Here is a 22,891-nt window from a genome sequence, read left to right as displayed (position 1 = left end):
CCTGGTGGTGCAGTGGTTAATGCAGGGGACATGGGTTTGGTCCCTGGCCTGGGAAGATCCCACATGCTGCAGAGCAACTAAGCCCATGTGCCACAACTACTAAGCCCATGTGCCACAACTGCTGAAGCCTGCATGCCTAGAACCTGTGCTCCAAAGCAAGAGAAGCCACTGCAATGCCACCACAATACCACCGCAATGAGAAGCCCACGCACTGCAACAAAGAGTAACCCCCGCTCATCGAAACTAGAGAGAGCCTGCGTGCAGCAACAAAGACCCCACATAGCCTAAAAATAAATAAATAAATAGATAGATAAATAAATAAATTAAAAAAAATAAAAATAAAAAGTTACAAGTCAAAGTTAAAGAGAAAAACTTAAAAGGAGCAAGAAAAAAGCAATTTTTACATATAAGAGAAACCCTATAAAGCTATCAGCAGATTTCTCAGCAGAATCTGTGTAGGCCAGAAGGAAGTGGCATGATATATTCAAAGTACTGAAAGGAGAAAACTTCCAACCAAGTGTACTCTAACAAACAAGGTTATCATTCAGAATTGAAGGAGGGTTTTCCAAACAAGCAAAAGCTAAAGGAATTCATCACTCCAGAACTGGCCTTAGCGAGAAATATTAAAGGGACTTCATTAGGCCGGAAAAAAAATGGCACTAATTAATAACAAGAAAACAGATGAAAGAAAAACCTCATTGGAAAATGTAAATATATCATAAAATTTTAAAACATGGATGTTCACTTTGTTGTACAGCAGAAACTGGCATAACAGTGTAAAGCAATTATACTCCAATAAAGAGCTGGAAAAAAAAGAATAAAAAAAAGTAAAATATATGGATGTTTTTCTAAAAATACTATAATACACCATGTTCTAGTAAACATATCAGAGTCTGCACATCAAATAGCCACCAAGAATACTTTTTAAAGGGAATCACACCATCCTTCCAAGGTTTAGAGAAAAGTTCAGTGATTGGTAGAATAATGTGGTTAGAAACAAGGAAGCATTAAGATAAATTAAAAACACTAGTAATGTATTAACTAAAAGGCATACTGCAAAAATTACATTTATGTTTATTCAGTATCTGCCTAGAAAAAACTACTTTGGACACAAGGCAATTTTACAATAAATAAGTGTTAACATGTACATAACCTATAGTTTATCCGCCCACACAACCATATGCTACTTACAGCACACACCCAACATGCACGCATAAACGACTCAATTCTAACCAAAAGAATCCTACTGCCTTGTAAAATGCTAGGGTTGGTGTTTTTACATGATAGGTAATTATATCCCCTTATAAAGAGATGTAAAACCTCTTATGCCACCCAGGGATCAACTATATCAACGAGTAAATTTTGGGGATTTGTCCAGTTCCTTAAAAGATTTACAGACTGCAGGGAAATAAATCTCACTGAAGAACCCAAAGGTCTTGCTCAGCAAGCACCACATTTCCCACATAACAATATCTGAAGAATGAGAACCCCAAACACTGAGTATTAAAGTGAATAATGTGGAGATGGAATGCCATGTATATGTGGGGTGTACACACACATGCCACATCTTCTTTGTTCATTCATCTGTCAATGGACATTTAGATTGCTTCCATGTCTTGGCTATTGTAAAATAGTGCTGCTATGAACATGGGGTGCATGTTTCTTTTTGAATTAAAGTTTTTTCTGGATGTATGCCCAGGAGTGGGGTTTCTGGATCATATGGCAATTCTATTTTTAGTTTTTTGAGAAACTTCCACACTATTTTCCATAGTGTACATGCCAAATCTGGTGTATGGTGTGAGGGAGTATTCTAATGTCATTGATTTACATGTGGCTGTCCAGCTTTCCCAACACCATTTGCTGAAGCGACTGTCTTTCCTCCATTGTATATTCTTGCCTCCTGTGTCAAAGATTAATTGACTGTAGGCATGTAATAATGTCCTTCTTTACCCTACCTCACAGAGCTATCACGAGGACAAATGAAGTAAACTATAATTTTTTTTTTTGGAAAATTTCACTGAAAAAGTGGCTAAAATGAGCAAATGTCAAGAGGGTGCCCCATGACCTCTACCTCACCACTGGCAGAAGGAAGTAAATAAGTGCCTCTAGAATTCTGGGTGTCTTCCCTATCACCATCTCCCTTTCCCCCTCTCATGCTACAATCAGAGCGCTGCCATCGCCATCTTAAGACCACGGGGACTACCTTATGTCTTTTATCCTTGTTGACGTCAGTCACCATAAGAAGCCCAAAGGTCATCTCTTATCCTCACACTCTCCTCCTTATAGCATTCAGTTGTCAAACTTTTGACACCTCCCCTACTCCCACCACTGCTGACCCCAACTCCGGAAGCCTTCTGACTGAGCCCTCTGGAAGTCACTGTCATCTGCAAAATTCCCTATATCCTCAGCCGCTTCTGGAATGTTTTTTTTCTTTTCCTCTTGTTGCAGTTTTTCTTAGTTATTGCCTTTCCGTTTTTGAAGGTTAGATTTATCTCTGGGTTTTCTGTCCTACCACTGCTTTCACAATTCCTAACAGTTAACCATGTTGAACATCTTTCATGTTCTTATTTGAAATCCCTATATCCTCTTTGGTGATATGTCTATTCATGTTTGCCAATTACTGTTGAATTTAGAGGGTTTTTTTTACCTATCCTGGCTTTGAGTCCTTTGTTGGGTGTATGATTTGAAGATTTTTTTTTTCTGTCCATGGCTTATCTCTTTATCACCTCAATTTAAATGGAGTCCAATTAATCACTTTATTTTCAAATGAGAGGATTATTTCCTCAGGAATATTTGCCACAAATTAGTAGAGATCCATCTCTACATTATTAACTTTGATACTCAGTGTTTTGGGTTCTCGTTTTTCTGATTTCCATTTCTGACCCAGGAAAGACTGCTGAATATCGTTTCTCTTGCTTGCATCTTCCTCCCATCCACCTAAGACCCCAAATACAAAGAATCAGACCATTAATAATCCTTGGTTCACTTTAACGCTGAATGCTTAGACCTCTTCTTTATATCTTAATAATATGATAAATACCTATGAACCCATCACCCAAGATGAGAACTAAAACATTACCAATAATTTCCATTTACTAACATAGAGTCATATATCCTAAACCCTGTTACCCACCCACTACTGGGTAGCCATTCTCCTAAATTCTGTGCTTCTCATTCCTCTGCAGACATACACACAGAGTTGCATTTTTTATTTTCATATTATAAAATCTGAGAGTTTATATTAGTTCCTGTGTCTGGTTGTTGCTGTAAACTATGAAGCTATATAAATTCTCTTGGCCTCAAATTAATTCTTGCCATGTTCCACAAGTGAAATAATGGAAATTCCAAAATATTCCCAAAGTGAACACATGTATACATCAAAACTGGAAGACACAATAAAAGTAACAAGAGGTAAAATTTCAGTGAAAACGAGGTTAAACAGCGGATGCCAAGAAGATATTCAAATGATAACAACTGTGGCCCATTCCTCCTGCTTTTTTAAGACTAAAAGCATCACAGGTGAAGAAGAAAAAAATGCCATTCTCCAAAAGGCAAGAATCATAGTAATCCCTTGATAACAGTAAGAGGAGAGAGAAAGTTCAAGCCTTCTTTATCTATTCATGAAATCAAATGAAAAAAAGAATCCCTTGGTGTTTTTATCATTTTCTTTTTCTACTACATCTAGCACCAAAGAGAAGAAAGCACAACTAAAACTACAATAACTCTAAAAATGCTTGTACCTTTTTAAGGATCTGAGATTCAACTTCTCCAAAGACACATTAAAATTTAAACTGTCCTACAAACAAAATCCAATCCCAATTTATTTTACTTTACCTATAGATAAAAACCCCACACGCCTCAAGATTTCCTAGCTGACCCTTTAAGAAAATGTAAGCACACTCCTGCCTTAGGCTAAAGGCTGTTCCAGACACACCAAACAAAAACTGAGTAGTCTGACTACATCCCAGGACCAAGTTCAAAAATATTTAAAGGAATACAAAATACCAGCCCAGAGCAACATAAAATTCACAAAGTGTGGTATCCAAAGAAATGTTTCAAAGCATGCAAATAAGCAAGAAAATCAGACCCATAATTAGAAGATCAATCCATAGAATATATTGACTGTTTTTTAATTGAGGTACAATTGATTTACAATATTATATGTTTCATGGGTCCAACATAGTGAGTCACAATATAGTTATTATAAAATACTGGCTAAAAGCAATCTTGAGAAGGAAAGATGCAGTTGGGGGAATTAGGCTTCCTGACTTCAAACCATACTACAAGGCCACAGTGATCAAGACAGTATGGTACTGGCACAAAAACAGAAAGGAAGATCAATGGAACAGAATAGAGAATCCAGAAGTAAACCCAAGCATATATGGGCACCTAATCTTTGACAAAGGAGGCACGAATATACAATGGAAGAAAGACAGCCTCTTCAATAAGTGGTGCTGGGAAAACTGGACAGCTACATGTAAAAGAATGAAATCAGAACACTTCCTAACACCATACACAAAAATAAACTCAAAATGGATTAAAGACCTAAATGTAAGGCCAGACACTGTAAAACTCCTAGAGGAAAACATAGGCAGAACACTCTAAGACATACATCCAAGAAAGATCCTTTTTGACCCACCTCCTAGAATAATGGAAATAAAATCAAGAATAAACAAATGGGACCTAATGAAACTTAAAAGCTTTTGCACAGCAAAAGAAACCATAAACAAGATAAGAAGACAACCCTCAGAATGGGAGAAAATACTTACCAACGAAGCAACAAAGGATTAATCTCCAAAATATACAAGCAGCTCATGCAGCTTAATACCAAAAAAGCAGATAACCCAATCCACAAATGGGCAGAAGACCTAAATAGACATTTCTCCAAAGCCATACAGATGGCCAACAAACACATGAATAGATGCTCAACATCACTAATCAGAGAAATGCAAGTCAAAGCCACAGTGAGGTATTACCCCACACCGGTCAGAATAGCCATCATCAAAAAGTCTAGAAACAATAAATGTTGGAGAGGGTGTGGAGAAAAAGGAACCCTCCTGCACTGTCGGTGGGAATGTAAGTTAGCACAGCCACTGTGGAAAACAGTTTGGAGGTTCCTTAAAAAACTAAAAATAGAACTACCATATGATCCAGTAATCCCACTCCTGGGCATATACCCAGAAAAAACCATAATCCAAAAAGAAACGTGTACCACAATGTTTATTGCAGCACTATTTACAATAGCCAGGACATGGAAGCAACCTAAATGCCCATCAACAGAAGAATGGATAAAGAAGATGTGGCACATATATACAATGGACTATTACTCAGCCATGAAAAGGAATGAAATGGAGCTATATGTAATGAGGTGGATAGACCTACAGTCTGTCATACAGAGTGAAGTAAGCCAGAAAGAGAAAAACAAATACCTTATGCTAACTCATACATACGGAATCTAAAAAACAGGTACTGATGAACCCAGTAACAGGGCAAGAATAAGGATGCAGATGTAGAGAATGGACTGGAGGACACAGGGTTGGGGGTGGAGGGTGAAGGGGAAGCTGGGACGAAGTAAGAGAGTAGCATAGACATATTTACACTACCAACTGTAAAATAGATAGCTAGTGGGAAGTTGCTGTATAACAAAGGGAGATCAACTCAATGATGGGTGATGCCTTAAAGGGCCAGGACAAGGAGGGTGGGAGGGAGTCGCAGGAGGAAGGGGATATGGGGATATATGTATAAATACAGCTGATTCACTTTGGTGTACCTCAAAAGCTGGTATAAGAGTATAAAGCAATTATATTCCAATAAAGAGCTAAAAAATATATATATATTGGCTATATTCCCCATGTTGTACAATATATCCTTGTAGCTTCATTTTTTTTAAATTGAAGTACAGTTGATTTACAATGTTGCATTAGTTTCTGGTGTACAGCAAAGTGATTCAGTTATATACACACACATATAGATATTCTTTTTCAGATTCTTTTCCATTATAGTTTATTATAAGATATTGAATATAGTTCCCTGTGCTATACAGTAGAACCTTTTTGTTTATCTATTTTATATACAGTAGTTTGTATTTCCTTGTAGCTTGTTTTATACCTAATAGTTTGTAACTCTTAGTCCCCTAAACTTATCTTGCCCCTCCCCGCTTCCCTCTCCCCACTGACAACCACTAGCTTATTCTCTGTAAGTCCATATCTTTTTTATTATATTCACTAGTTTATTGTATTTTTTTAGATTCCACACAGAAGTGCTATTGTACAGTATTTGTCATTCTCTGTCTTATTTCACTAAGCATAATACCCTCAAGTCCAACCATGTTGTTGCAAATGGCAAAATTTCATTGTGTGTGTGTGTGTGTGTACACATATACCCATATCTTCCTTATACATTCATCTCCTGATGGACACTTAGGTTGCTTCTATATCTTGGCTACTATAAATAGTGCTGCTGTGAACACTGGGGTACATGAATCTTTTTGAATTAGTGTTTTGTTTTTGTTTTTGTTTTTCTGGATATATGGCCAGGAGTGGAATTGCTGGATCATGTGTTAGTGCTGTTTTCAGTTTTTGAGGAACCTCCAGACTATTTTCCATAGTGGTTGCAGCAATTTACATTCCCACCAACAGTGTACAAGGGTTCCCTTTCCTCCACAGCCTCACCAACATTTGTTATTTGTGGCCTTTTTGATGACAGCCATTCTGAGAGGCATGAGGTGATATCTCATTCTGGGTTTGATTTACATTTCTCTGATGATTAATGATGTTGAGTTTCTTTTCATGTGCCTGTTGGCCATCTGTACATCTTTTCTGAGAAAATGTCTTCTGCCCATTTTTTTTTTGAAGCTCTTTATTGGAGTATAATTGCTTTATACTATTTGCCCATTTTTTAATTGAGTTGTTCATTTTTTTGATGCTGAATTGTATGAGCTGTTTATATATTTTGGATATTAACCCCTCATCAGTTATATCATTACATTTTCTCCCATTCAGTAGGTCTTCTTTCATTTTGTGAATGGTTTCCTTTGCTGTGCAAAAGCCTTTAAGTTTAAGTAGGTCCCATTTGTTTATTTTTGCTTTTATTTCCTTTACTTTAGGAGACAGATCCAAAAAAATATTGTTACAATTTATGTCAAAGTGTGTTTATGGTTTCAAGTCTTACACTTAGGTCTTTAATCCATTTTGAGCTTATTTTTGTATATAGTGTGAAAAAATGTTATAATTTCATTCTTTAACACGTAGCTGTCCAGTTTTGTCAGTGCTACTTGTTAAGGAGACTATCTTCAGTCCATTGTATATATTTGCCTCATTTGTCACAGACTAATTGACCAAAAAAAGTGTGGGTTTATTTCTGGGCTCTTTATTCTGTTCCATTGATCTATGTCTGTTTTTGTGCCAGTACCATACTGTTTGGATTACTGACACTTTGTTGTACAGTCTGAAGTCAGTGCGTGTAATGCCTCCAGCTCTGTTCTTTCTCAAGATTGTTTCAGCTATTTGAGGTCTTTTGTGTTTCCATACATATTTTAAAATTATTTGTCCTAGTTCTGTGAAAAATGTCATTGGTATTTTGACAGGGATTGCAATGACTCTATAGATTGCTCTGAGTAGCGTGGTCATTTCAACAATTTTAATTCTTCCAATCCACCAACACAGTATATCTTTCCATAGAACAGACTGACATTTAAACACTATGATGAACATATACTCCATTTACTCAAGAAGACAGAAGAGAATGTGAACGTGTTAAAAAGACATAGGAGATCTCCCCATACAGAAACACACACACACACACAACTTCTAAAAATGAAAAATGCAGTGTCTGAGATGAAAAATACACTGGATAGGTTAATCATAGATACTATAAAAAGAAAAAAAAGATTAGTAAACATGCAGAGGTAGCAACAGAAACTAGTGGAAACACAAAAGGGAGAAAAACTGGAAAAAAATGAACAGAGCATCAGTGAGACACCATCAAGTAAGCTAAAATACACATAGGGAAGGGGAAAAAAAGACACTGTCAAGAGAATAAGACAAGCTATGGACTGGGAAAAAACATTATACACACACACAGTTATCTGAAATATACCAAAAACTCTTAAAACTCAACAACAACAAAATAAACAACCTGGGCTAAAGATCTGACAAATACCTCACCAAAGAAAACATATAGATGGCAAATAAGAATACGAAAAGATGTGTCATACAGAGTGAAGTCAGTCAGAAAGAGAAAAACAAATATCGTATATTAACACATATATGTGGAATACAGAAAAATGCTACAAATCAACCGATTTGCAAGGCAAAAATAGAGACACAGAGGTAGAGAACAAACATATGGACACCAAGTGGGGAAAGCGAGGGTGGGCGAGGGGTTGGGGAGGAATGAATTGGGAGATTGGGATCGCCATATATACATTACTAATAAGAAAAAAAATCAAATTGTACACTTTCAATATATGCAGTTTATTGCATGTCAATTGTATCTCAATAAAAGCTCTTAAAGAAAAAAAAAGAACATGAAAAGATGTGTCCCATCATATGTTATCCAGGAAAACAAATTCAAACAATGAAATATCATAACACAGGTAGTAGAACACTGATAAGATCAATGCTCGTGAGGATGTGGAGCAACAGGAACTCTCATTTCAGGAAATATATGGGAACTCTCTATATTTTCTGCTTAATATTTCTGTGAGCCTAAACTGTTCTAAAAATAAAACCTATTAAAATATATATCTATATATTCAATTTTTTTAATACTTAAATAAATAACCAAGATTTTTCACAAGTCCACATTTTTGAGAAAACACCATACCACTTTTCACAGTGGCTACACTAGCAAAGCACATGGGTTCCAGTTTTTCTACATCCTCACCAACACTTCATTTTCTGCAGAGTTTTTGTTTTTGTTTTTTCTTTCTTTTTTTCATTCTAGCCATTCTCATGGATGTGAAGTGGTATCTCTTTGTGGTTTTGATTTGCATTTCCCTAATGATGATGTTGAGCATCTTTTCATATGCTTATAGGCCACCTGTATGTCTTCCCTGGAGAAATGTCTATTCAAGTCCTTTGCCCATTTTTCAATCACATTTTTTTACTGTTGTTATATATTTTAGATTTTTATGCACTATATGATATGGTATAATATTACTTGAAGGTAAGCTGTGATGAATTAAAGATATATGTTGTAAATCCTAAAGAACCACTAAAAACAAAATGAGACATAGTTAATAGATAGAATACAGGAGATAAGTAGAATCATTTTATGATTTAAATACCATAATACACACATTACATGTAAATGGTCTAAAACACAATTATAATCAGAGTGCAATACTGGATTAAAAAGCAAGATGCAATTATATGCTGCCTACAAGAAATGCATTTCACATATAAAGAAAATCAAAGGTTAAAAGTAAAAATATCACAAGAGATATATCATGCCAGCACTAGACAAAAGAAAGCAAGAGTATCTACGTTAATAACAGGAAACGTAGGTTTCAGAGCAAGGACTATTACCAGGGATTTCACTAAAAACAAACAGATCAATACATAAAGATGACTTTATCATCCTAAATGTTTTTGCTCCCAATAATAGAGTGGCAAAACACATCAAAAATTGTTAAAATTACAAGAATTCACTAACCATTATTAGGGAAGATTTCAACCACCATCTCCTATAATTGATAGAATAAGCAGAAAGACAACCAGTAAGGATACAGAAGAAAGGAACAAGATAGACCATATTCAGGGACATAAAACAAATCTCAAAACACTTAACAGGATTGGAATCATATAAACTATGCTTTCTGATAGCAGTGGGGTTAAATTAGCAATTAATAATAGAAAAATATCAGGAAAATCTCTCAAAATTGAAAAAGAAAACACGATCCTTTTAAATAACTCATGGGACAAGGGCAAAAATCACAAGGTAACCTAGAAAAAAACCTAAATGAAAAAACACACCAAAATCACAAACTATAAAAGAAAAAAGAAAAAAACTCAGCAAATTGGAAATTAAAACTGAACTTAAAAATTAAAAGGTAAAAACTTTTGAAAAGCCTGGATATACTCTCTGTGGGAGAACATTGATAATGGGGAAGGAAAAGCATGTATGGGGTCAAGAGGGTACAGAGAAATCTATGTACCTTCTGCTCAATTTTGCTATGAACCTAAAGTCTTTTTTTCCCACAAAACTCATTATGGTGAGTCACATGAAGGGACACATCTTTGTACATATTTTACATTTATCTAAAAAAGGACTTCTATCTAAAATATATACAGAACTCTTACAACTCAATAATAAAAACACCATTAAAAATGGGCAGTAGATTTCAAGAGACAATTTTATTTAAAAAAATAAAATAAAATGGTAAATAAGCACAAGAAAAGATGATCAATATCATTAGTCATTAGAGAAACTGGACCATCGCTGGTGGGAACGCAAATCAGAATAGCCCCTTTAGAATTGCAATTTGGCATTTTCTTATAAAGTTAAACCTTTAGGTTTAACTATCGGACCCAATAATCACACTCCTAAATACTGACCCAAGAGATGAACACATATATACACAAGCACCTATTCAGAGGAGCTTTATGCATAAGAGACAAAACTGGAAATAGTCCAAATATCCATTCGTTGATGAAATGGAAAACAAGTTAAAGTATATCCAGATTATGGAACACAACTCAGAAATTTTTAAAACGGAATGAACAACTAAACTGAAACACACAACAGCTATGATTCCCCAAAGCATTATGTGAAATGAAACTAAGCACATATAAATTTTTTTTTTATTTTATTTTTTTGGGGGTACACCAGGTTCAATCAACTGTTTTTATACACATATCCCCATATTCCCTCCCTTCCTTGACGCCCCCCCCTCGAGTCCCCCCCACCCTCCCTGCCCCAGTCCTCTAAGGCATCTTCCATCCTCGAGTTGGACTCCCTTTGTTATACAACAACTTCCCACTGACTATTTTACAGTTGGTAGTATATATATGTCTGTGCTACTCTCTCGCTTCTTCTCAGTTTCCCCTTCACCCCCCGCCCCCTCCCATACCTCAAGTTCTCCAGTCCATTCTCTGTATCTGCTTCCCTGTTCTTGTCACTGAGTTCATCAGTACCATTTTTAGATTCCGTATATGTGAGTTAGCATACAATATTTGTCCTTCTCTTTCTGACTTACTTCACTCTGTATGACAGATTGTAGTTCTATCCACCTCATTACATATAGCTCCATCTCATCCCTTTTTATAGCTGAGTAATAGTCCATTGTATATATATGCCACATCTTCTGTATCCATTCATTTGTTGATGGGCATTTAGGTTGCTTCCATGTCCTGGCTATTGTAAAGAGTGCTGCAATAAACATTATGGTACAAGTTTCTTTTGGGATTATGGTTTTCTTTGGGTATATGCCCAGGAGTGGGATTACTGGATCATATGGTAGTTCTACTTGTAGTTTTTTAAGGAACCTCCAAATTGTTTTCCATAGTGGCTGTACCAACTTACACTCCCACCAACAGTGCAGGAGAGTTCCCTTTTCTCCACACCCTCTCCAACATTTGTTGTTTCCAGACTTTGTGATGATGGCCATTCTGATTGGTGTGAGGTGATACCTCATTGTGGCTTTGACTTGCATTTCTCTGATGATTAGTGATGTTGAGCATCTTTTCATGTGTTTGTTGGCCATCTGTATGTCTTCTTTGGAGAAATGTCTATTTAGGTCTTCTGCCCATTTGTGGATTGAGTTATTTGCTTTTTTGGTATGAAGCTGCATGAGCTGCTTGTATATTTTGGAGGTTAATCCTTTGTCCGTTGTTTCATAGGCAATTATTTTTTCCCATTCTGAGGGTTGCCTTTTAGTCTTGTTTATGGTTTCTTTTGCCGTATATAAATTTATATATTCCATTTTTTTCAAATTCCAAAAAGGCAGACACAATAGTGACATAAATCATATTAGTGGTTTTGGTGCCCCAGGTGTGGGGAGGTTACAAGGATACAGGGGGACCTTTACATTAAGCACGTTTACAATATGTACAGTTCAACGGTTTCTAGTATATTTACAGAGTTGTGCATCTATTACTATGATTAATTTTAGAACATTTTTATCAGCCCCCAAAATGAAAAACCTTTATACATTACCAGCCATTCCCCAACCTCTCAATCTCTCAACCCTAGGCAACCACTAATCTGCCTTCTTTCTCTATGAATTTGCCTATTCTGGATATTTCCTATAAATAGAATCAACAATTTGCGGCCTTCTAGAGCTGGGTTTCTTTAATTAGCATAACTTTTTTCAGTGTTCATCATGTTATAGCGTTTATCAGAACTTCAATTCTATACATCCAAGTAATATTCCATTGTATGGTTATAACACATTCTATTTATCAGTTGACAGACATCTGGATTGTTTCTACTTTTCGGTAGCATGAGTAATGCTGCTATAAATACTCATGTACAAGTTTTTTTATAGATATATGTTTTCATCCTTATTGGCTATACATCTAGGAGTGGAATTGCTGGGTCATATGGTAACTCTGTATTTTACATTTTAAGGAACCATCAAGCTATTTTCCAGTGGCTGTTCTATCTTACATTTTTATGAGCCACATATGAAAGTTCCAATTAGTCCACATCTCACCAACACTTGTTATTATCTCTCTTCTGGATATAAGCATTTTACTGGGTGTGAAGTAGAAGAGGGGACCACTTACAGTGGTAAAAGGCTTTGTGTTTTGATTGTGGTAGTAGTTACATAATGGTATCCATCTGGCAAAACTCATCAAATTTTATACTTAAGTTTTATACTTAAAATTTTATACTTAAATTTTATACTTAAAAATTTTATACAAAATTTTATACTTAAAATTCCCCGGTAGTCCAGTGGTTAAGAATCCACTTTCCAGGACTTCCTAGGTGGCACAGTGGTTAAGAATCCACCTGCCAATGCAGGGGACATGGGTTCGATCCCTGCTCCAGGAAGATCCCACATGCCACGGAGCAACTAAGCCCGTGTGCCACAACTATTGAGCCTGCGCTCTAGAGCCCGTGAGCCACAACTACTGAGCCCATGTGCCACAACTACTGAAGCCCACATGCCTAGAGCCCATGCTCTGTAACAACAGAAGCCACCACAATGAGGAGCCCATGCACCACAATGAAGAGTATCCCCCACTTACCACAACTAGAGAAAGCCCGTGTGCAGCAATGAAAGCCCAATGCAGCCAATAAATAAATAAATTTATTTAAAAAAAAAAGAACTTGCTAAAAAAGGAAAAAAAAAAAGAATCCACCTTCCAATGCAGGGGACGCGGGTTCAATCCCTGGTCGGGTAACTAAGATCTCACATGCTGCGGGGAACTAATTAAGCCCACACACCATAACTACTGAGCCCACACTGTAGAGCCCACGCACCACAACTAGAGAGAAGCCCATGCACCGCAACTAAGACCCAACACAGCCAAATAAATAAATACTTTTCTGAAAAAAGAAAAAAAAGAAAAATCCTTTAAAAGACTTACTTTAATATTTATTTATTATTTATTTGGCTGCATCGGGTCTTAGTTGCAGCGTGCAGGATCTTAAGTTGCAGCATGCAGGCTTTTTTAGTTGAAGCATGCAGGATCTTTAGTTGAGGCATACAAACTCTCAGTTGCGGCATGTGGGATCTGGTTCCCTGACCAGGGGTTGAACCCTGAGAGCGCAGAGTCTTAGCCACTGGACCACTAGGGAAGTCCCTAAAAGACTTACTTTAAAATACTATTATTTATAAAATTATGAGTTTTCACTTTCACACCTAGAAATGTGCTGTGATAAAAAAAAACCCACAGATTTCCAAGACCATAATTTGTCCAATTCACTAAGATGCCTACAGTCTTCTTTACAGCGCTACAGTAAAAAAAAAAAAAAAAAAAAAAGCATTTAAGCTGTGCTGATAGTAATCAGCATCTCCATTACAAGCCTGTTTATTTGGGTCAGAATCATTAAGCTCACATGTGATTTAGTTGCTTCATGTTACACCTTTGTTTTTATCTGATTCAAGATATCCGTCACTAACCCTTTTGATGTACTTTTAATAGTTTATACCAAGTCCTGTAAAGGTAACCAACATTTCTTTCAAAGGGCTATTTAATTTAGGGTGAATGTAACCTGAATAGATTACAGCTGTCTCTGTGACATACTTATCCCAACTGCTTAAAATTTTAAATATACTTATGTAAGATAATAGCTTTCCTATTCTAGTAGTCCCGATATTGACTATTTTCATTGCTCTTCACCCTTAGACTAAACAACCAAGGGCTCCAAATATAATGGAGACACAATTGAAGGTATTTTAGACCTTCAAAAGTGGAGGAAAACACAGAGAAACATAGCTACTTTTTATATATTTCAACTGATACACAACTGTTTGATTCCTGCTGTCAAAGACATAGCCTAGAAACACTTGGATTTGGTGTTTCCCTGTAATAATGGAAAAATCATATAATGGAAGACAGTGAGGCCTAAATGATTAAGGGGCGAGCTTCAAAGTTCAAGTTCCAGCTGGATCACTTATCAACTGTATGTCTTTATGCTAGTCACCCAACCTTTTTGAACTTTAAGTCTCCTCACCTATAAAATAGGGTAATGGCATTCACCTCGCAGAATAGTAGTAAAGTAGTGATAATGTTTATAACCAACCTAGAATTTCATTTGAAAAATATCAAGCAATATTGTACACTTGATCTATCAATTTTCTTCCTCTCTTTTCTGTTCAGTATACTTCCCACTCACTACAGACCTCATAGGAAAAGTCCCTAACTACAGGGATCAAATATTTAGGTATAAATACTCTTAGATCAACTTATTTAATTCAATACCATGATATCACCAAAAACTAAAAAAAAAAAATTAAAACTAAAAAGCAGCACTTCTGAAACAAACATTCTCCACTAGAAACACTTTCTCCAACTAAAGACATTAAAGAAATTTAAAGTGAAGAGAACATATGTTCCCAAGTTATAATTTACCTGAATCATAGGCCTAGCAAAACTGTGTAAAAATCTAAATGATCCGAAGTGATAAAGGCCCCAGTAATAAGGACTAGGTGTTGTGAAAAAAAAAATACATAAAGCAAACTGAGAAGTAATTAGAGCAGAAAACATTAGGGAAGCCCTAAATCTTATAGTTTGGCCATTTAAAATGTCGATAAGCCTGTTTCCTCTTTGCAAAATACTGGTGATGACTGTAAGCCAATGTCAGTTGGCCTACCTCTGGAAGGTTGCTAGTGTTTTGGATGAACAGACTGAGTGTGTGCGTGTGTGTGCGTGTGTGTGGTTACAGGATTTACTTGTTTAACTGCAGTTATTAAATTTTTACAGCAATATATATATATATGGCAAACCCTTCTGGAAATGTTAATCAGAATTTCTGTATTCATATGACTGAACAAATCAAACAGCTCTTATTTGAATGTGACAAAAGCCACACTTAACTTGTTTGAAAATGATGAAACAGGTAGCTTGTACACTGAGAAAAGTAATGAAAACTCAACACATAGAAAGTGCACCCTATATGAAAATATACCAAAAAAAAAAGCAAATGAGAAAAAGCTTAACAATTCTAAAGGTGTTCTATTCATATTTGTTTCTAGAAAATAACTTAAGCTATTCATATCATAAAAAGGCAGCAACGATTAGTATTTTTGACTGCATGAGTGGGCTGTTTACAATATTACAAGCTTCAGAAAATACTTGGCATTTACACTCCAGTAAGGGGAAAATGAGTTGGATCTAGGGGTTTTTAAAAACCTTTTAATATTTGAAGATGTGAAATAGTGAATTCCATGCACAGGAGGATAAAAAACAATAGTACCTTTCCAGTAGTAAGTAATGACAAAATAATCTAGAAGGAATAAGCCAAGTTGGCTACCCAGCCCAGTGTTTTGGATGAGCAGTAAGATTTTGGCTCACAGGCACTTGAGGAAACTATATCTCCACAGAGTCCATCTATTCTCAGAGTTAAGGCCATAGTTTATAAGAATTTGCTCTAAAACAAGGAAGTTCAGATACTCAGAATATTGGACCCCTGAGGATAACAAATAAGGCTCAATCTGCATTTCTAAGAAATCTGGTTCAGGTGAGAGGCCAAAATGATTGTCTACTTCATAAGCAACAAGCAAACAGCATAAGCACAAGGCTAATATAATTCCTAGTAGAGTTATAAGCTCTATTAGAGTCAAAAATGGTGCTATCCATCTAACAACAACAACAAAAAAAAACTATACAAAAGTAGAGTTCTTGTTTCTCTTTTATAAAATACCAGATAAATTCATTTTGGGAGCACCACCCATATATATACCACATATTGTGCAAGGCACTGCAGAAAACTCAATGTTTAATAAATCACTGTTCCTGTGATTCCAAAGGAACATATTATAGTAAGCGAAAAACCATAATAAAGGAGAAATTTCCCCCAAATGCTATGAAAATCGGAGGCTGGCATGAAACAACCAAGAAGATATAATGGAAAAAGAAAAAAAATTCAACAAAGAGAGTCATGATTTAAAATAAGATATGGTAAAACATGGAAAGATTTTCTTTGTGTGAAACTAAAGATATATAACATAAAAAACTGATAGATTTCACCAACTAAGTTGCAAACTATATAGGAAGTCTACAGGACACATATGTATAATAATAGCTCACTAATAATAATCTAGTAAAGAGCTGAAATCAATAAGAGAAGAGCAAAGAGTACAAACAAGCATGGTATTATTAAAACAAATAGCAAAAATATGAAGATTTTTCCACTTTCTCTAGCACTCAAAGACAGAAAAATTGCAAGAATAGGATTTTCCTCCATCACACAGGCAAAGACTGAAAAGATTCAAAATAGCCAACAGAGGACAGAATTAGGAAAAAAGGAATTCTCATGTATAAATGACAGCATACTCTCTCTGAGAAGCAATTTTATAACACATCTATCAAAATTTTACATGTATACATTCTTTTGCCCAGTAATTCCCCCTCTAGGAATTATCATGAAAATATTGATAATTCTTTCTACATTTTTTAAAATGTACATATATAGAAGTATGTAACAACAAAACTTGTTATAGGGAAAAGGTTAAAATTAATATAAATGTTCATACAACGGAATGACACATTTTTAGCAAAATTGAAAGAAGTTTTGAAATGGAAAGACATTCATAATATAAACTGTTAGGGAAAAACCTACATATACACATCAATAGCAAATACACATAATATATGTAAAGAACCTGAATCAGGTCCTGGACATAACACTACAAGTTAATTTCATGCATGTATGAATAGTTTTGGGGGGGAAAAGCAGGAAATGCATACTCTAAGCTGTCAATACACGCTCAGTATCTGAGTACAGAGAGAGAAAAGAAGGAAAGTAAAGAGGTAACCTGGGTTTATTTCTAATAACATAGAATCGAGAATCATGTGAATTTTCACTTTCTACATTTCAGTATTCCTTGAATTTTTACAATGAATACTTTAACTGGTTAGAATTAATTGTATGGTCTTTATATTAAGAAATTTAAAACATATTAAAATGAACGTGTCCTCTGATCCCACTCCTTGAAAATAAACATTATTAGCACAAAATTCACAATCATATAAAATTTTTAACTTACATATTAAACCACACACATTGCTATATTTTATTTCACAAGTGAGGTACTGAGTTACTAAAAACAACTATGGCTACTGAGAGTAATAAGTAAGAAGAAGTTACTTGGAATTAAGTTCTAAAAAGACAGATTTGAAAGATAATAAATAACAGCTCTTATCTGACATGAGAACACCAATTGACTGGTCAGAGCTTCCTAGAAGACTGCACTGAAAAAAATTCTAAAGCAGGTGTAGGTTCCTTAAGATATGAACATACACCTAACATAATCAATTACTGTTAGTGACCATGAAAATATAGGGAAGCACAAACTGTGTTGATATGAGTAAATGCCCATTAAATACAATAATGACCTACAGGGTAAAAGAACATCCAAATCCTTCAGTTTTTCACTTTTAGTTAAGAGACAGACTTTGCACAGAAACTACAGAAAGGGAACTTGCTTCTCTTCTAGATCACAACTTTCAAAAGATTATACCATACAGCAACATTCAAATATTTATTAACACCTTGTATCAAGTACCCTATTGGGTACTGAAGATAGGAAAACAGCCTACGAACGCATCAATTAAGAGGCAAATGAGCAACTAAAATAAAAAAACAGTAAATCCTATGGGAGCACATACTACTGACATTGGATAACTTGCAAGAGGGCTTAGAACATGAGTATTCTAGAAGAGGAAATAGCAAATGAAAGGCCTGAAAGAGAGAAGACAGACCATTTAAGGAAACGAAAGGAAACTATCACAAAGGCATGAGTGTTGCTGGGGTGAGGAAGGTTGAGATAAGGGATACTGGTGATGGCCAAAAATAATGCTGGAAAAACACACTGTGAGGGAATCAGTTCACCAAAGATCTAATGACTCTGGTAGGGAACAGTTCTTAATAATGACATTAATTCTAACAGTTTATAGACTGTTTTGTATTTTCTATATATACAATCATATTTCCTGTGAATAAAGATGATTTTACACCTCTCCTTCTAATATTTACAGCTTTTATTTATTTTTCTTGCCTTATTGTAATGGCTAGGACTTGAATTCAACAGTAAATGGAAGTTGTGGTAAGATCCACCCCAAACTCAATAGGAAAGTATAATATTTAATATATCATTATTGATTATAATGTTGGCTATAGATTTCTTTTATAGATTATCTTTAGCATACTAAGAATGTTTCTTCTAATTTGCTGAAAGCTTTTTTAAAAATCATAAGCGGCTATTAAATTCTTTTTAACACCCCCCAAGTGTTTGGTTTTTTTTTTTTTAAGATTTATTTTATTATTTATTTATTTTTGGCCGTGTTGGGTTTTCATTGCTGCGCACAGGCTTTCTCTAGTTGTGGCGAGCGGGGGATACTCTTCACAACTCTTGTTGTGGTGCACGAGCTTCTCATTACAGTGGCTTCTCTTGTTGTGGAGCAGGGGTTCTCAGCACATGGGCTTCAGTAGTGGCAGCTCGTGGCCTCAGTAGCTGTGGCTCGCAGGCTTAGTTGCTCTGCAGCATGTGGGATCTTCCCAGCCCAGGGATCGAACCTGTGTCCCCTGCATTGGCAGGTGGATTCTTAACCACTGCACCACCAGGGAAGTCCCTGGCTATTAAATTTTGCCAAAGGATTTTTCCACTTCTATTGAGATGATCATTTGTGTTTTCTTCTTCATTCTACTAATATGGTGAATTAAACTCATTGATTTTCAAATGTTAGCTGACCTTGTATTCCTGGAATATCTTTTACTTGGTCCTGATGGATAATTCTTATGTATCACTGGATTATATTTGGTAATATTTATATGTAAATTACACCAAGAAAGAAAGACGGGGGGGGGGGGAGGGAAGTAGGAAAGAAAGAAAGGAAGGAAGGAAGGAGGAAGGGAGGGAGGGAGAGAGAAGGGGAGAAGGAGAGGACGAGGCAGAGGGAAGGGGAGGGAAAGAGGGAGACAGAAGGAAGAAGGGAGTGAGGGAAAGAAAGAGGAAGGGAGAGAGGAAGGTGTTGGGCATGAGAAGGTGAGGTTAAGCAAAAAAAGAGAGCAGAAAAGATTTCTTTTTCTTTTGGCCACACCGTAAGACAAGTGGGATCTTAGTTTCCTGACCAGTATTGAACACGCACCCCCTCCATTGAAAGCACAGAGTCTTAACCACTAGACCACTAGGGAAGTCCCAAAAAAGAATTATTCAAGAAAAGTCAGTAATCCATATTGAGACAATCTCCCAAAAAGAACAGGGATGAAATTATTTTTTAATTAATCATTCTAGGGGATGCAACAGCCAAATAATACCAGAAAGAAAGAACACAGAAAATTTAGGAGAAGAAACCATCAAATAGTTTAAAGAATTTTCTCAAAATTATACTATTTGCATTTCTAAATTGAAGCAGCCCAGAATAATATATGAACTAAGAAACAACACTGCAAAGTTTCAGAACACTGGGAACAAAGCCAACATTCTATTAGCTCCCAGAGGAAAAAAAAAGCCATATACAAAGAAAAGGTATCAAAATGGCTTAAGATTCTTCACCCATAACACTAGATCAATACTTTCAAATTTCTGAAATAACATTACTTACAAACAAGGATTTTTTACCCAGCCAAATTAACAATTAAGAACTAAAGAAGAATAAGGTATCTTCAGACAAATAAGAACTACCACAGATCCTTTTTCAGGAAGCTACTAGAGGACTTATGCCACCAAAATGAGTGCAAAAGCAAAACAGACAAAAGAGAAATGAGGTATTCTATTTTCCATTACAAATTTTATCTTATCAATTGCATGCTTGATGAAAATAAATCTAAAAAATTAAATACAATAAAAGCAACACACGTAATTTGGGCAAGTCATAACAGAACATTTAGCTTTGTGAAATTACATCTTAAATCTTAAAAAGAGTGTATTAAAGTATCTTACAGTGCATTTAAAAGTATATTACACCGGATGGAGAAATCTTTCTTTTAATTAGACGAATAAATTAAACAAACTCATTCTACTAGCAATATTAACTTTTAAAGCTCTATACTCTCTCACGAACTATTTCTGCCCAAAGTAAAAAAGTTTGAGAAAAGTTGAACAATAATAATTGGCATAAAGAGGGGAATTATTCCCTGGCGGTCCAGTGGGTAGGACTCCAGGCTTCCAATGCAGGGGGCCCAGGTTTTATCCCTGGTCAGGAAACTAAGATCCTGCAAGGCACGTAGTGTGGCCAAAAAAATTAAAAAATAAAAAACAATGGACATAAAGAAAAGAACTTCAAATGTGAAATGAAAGAAGAAAAATCTGCCTCTGTGATTTCCATACAAAAGAAACAAAGACGTGGCAGAGTCCTTTAGTAATAAAGTTCTTGATTCCAACCATCCACTGAGACTGGCTATTCCGAAAACAATCTTCTTTGTCAAAAAATTTCACCAAAACACAAATGCAACAGAAAACAGAGAGAGAGTGTGCAAAGCAGAGACGGAGTTGATAACTATATATGCCATAGAGTTCAACAGCAAAGGAAAACCTCCAAGTGACTGAAGGATATTGTTGCCTTATTACCTCCACCCTTACCACTTCAATTAAGAAGATTTAATAATTAAATTAATCCCTAACATTACTTATGCAAATAGTAGTAAGTTTTAACAAACATTATGCTCACCAATTTAGAGAAATAACTGCAGAAAGAAGTATTATTAGGAAGATTTCCCGACTTCTATACAAACTTTAAAAATATAATAGAATGAAAATATTTTAATATCCTTTTTAAATATGTAAATGATATTAAAATGACTCTTTTAGTGCACATGCAAAAACATTACTGAGTGAACGCAGGCAAATTAAAAAGAAAACACAACCCTTAGAAAGCTCGGATCATTAAAGGGTTGGGAATTATTCAGCCTACCAAATAACAGATGTAATTTAACCGCATAACTGATTTTTTAATAAAAAATACGCAATACAGTATTTAAATACAACATTCAGAAGTTTTCATTATGAAAGCAGAGATCCAAGGGCAAAAGCCCGAAACTGCACTTCTGCCATAGCTGTAAATACAGACAACAGACTCATCTACAATCGAGACAATGGTGAAAACCAAGCTCTCCAAGGCAGTAAGTATAACTGAGAAGAGCAAAGACGCCGAGAACAACAGAGACTTGGGGAATACCCACAGCAGAAAGCTAAACCAGAAACATAACAAAAGCGGCACAGTCAGCAAGGAAGGGATCTGGGAAGAGCGCTGCCATGAAAACCAAGAGAGAAGAGGGCTTCAAGAAAGAGCCAGCAGAGTCAGGCTAAATGGAGATCAAAGAGAAGGAAGATAAATCAAAACCACAGCAGAAAGTGAATGGCCATATTGAATTGGTTAAGATTACCTATTTCCATCTCAACTGACAGAACTAAGAGTTTTTCTTGGAGGGAGGAGGGGAAGGGGTATGGACACTTGGAGGAAAACAGACTTTAGTTATCATTCTTGCTGCCTGTTGTCCAAGACCAATAAAAGAGAAACCTCTTTCTGAATGATTTGTTTCTTCTTAAAGGCTACAACTCACCGAACTGAGGAGCAGGAAGGATTCTAGCCGCTCGAATTGGGCCATGTCGAACAGAAAAAAGCTCCTGTGCTTCCCCATTGATCTGCAGAAGACAGAAAAAAAAAATTCAGTAAATGAAAATGCTGGTCTGAACATTATTATACGAAAACAAGAGCTCCTAAATTTTTATCACAATTTTTGGTCTGAAATGTAATGTATGTAACATTCACACACCCATTTATGGCTGACCATACACATTAAGTATATTAATATCTTAAATTATCATAAATATTTTTAGAAAATTATAAGAGCACACACTTAATATGAATAGGAAAATAAAAGGTCTGTTCTGGAAACCTATAATTTTTATCTTTAATAAACTACCAGTTTGTTAAAGTCTGCTCAGTTCCTATATGACTGCCTGCCATTTTAGAGCAAAGCAACTATGATTGTTTTTCTAATTAGTATTCAGTTTTCCATGTAAGAAAAAAATAAATATTCTTAGCATTCTGAAAAGCAGAACTTCAATGTTGTAGTAACTTTCACAAATGTGTTATAAAAATGAGAAAAAGCAAAACGTTGCAAAAAACACTGAGGTGGAGGGTGAATGACTTGGGTGCCAGTTATGGTTCTGCAACCCCAGCTGTCATCCGCCTTGAGTAAATCATTTAACCTCTATAAACCTTTATTACTTATTTTCTTATCTAAATATATTTTAGCAAATACTGTATACATT

At 35.6% G+C, this 22,891-nt stretch overlaps 1 protein-coding gene across 9 annotated transcripts in view; it reads right to left on the bottom strand.

Moving 5' to 3' along the window:
* BCAS3 (BCAS3 microtubule associated cell migration factor) overlaps positions 1–22,891 on the bottom strand; it is a 546,169-nt gene that overhangs the window by 470,346 nt on the left and 52,932 nt on the right. For all 9 annotated transcript variants that reach the window (XM_057713964.1, XM_057713962.1, XM_057713969.1 and 6 more), the window contains exon 6: positions 22,177–22,258. In XM_057713964.1, the coding sequence (XP_057569947.1) occupies positions 22,177–22,258 (82 nt within the window). The remainder of the gene's footprint in view (positions 1–22,176; positions 22,259–22,891) is intronic.

Source organism: Hippopotamus amphibius, chromosome 17 (genome assembly GCF_030028045.1).
Source record: "Hippopotamus amphibius kiboko isolate mHipAmp2 chromosome 17, mHipAmp2.hap2, whole genome shotgun sequence".
NCBI classification, from domain to species: Eukaryota; Metazoa; Chordata; class Mammalia; order Artiodactyla; family Hippopotamidae; genus Hippopotamus; species Hippopotamus amphibius.
Note: the sequence above shows the minus strand (reverse complement) of the source record. Positions and strands in the feature narration are given on the sequence as shown.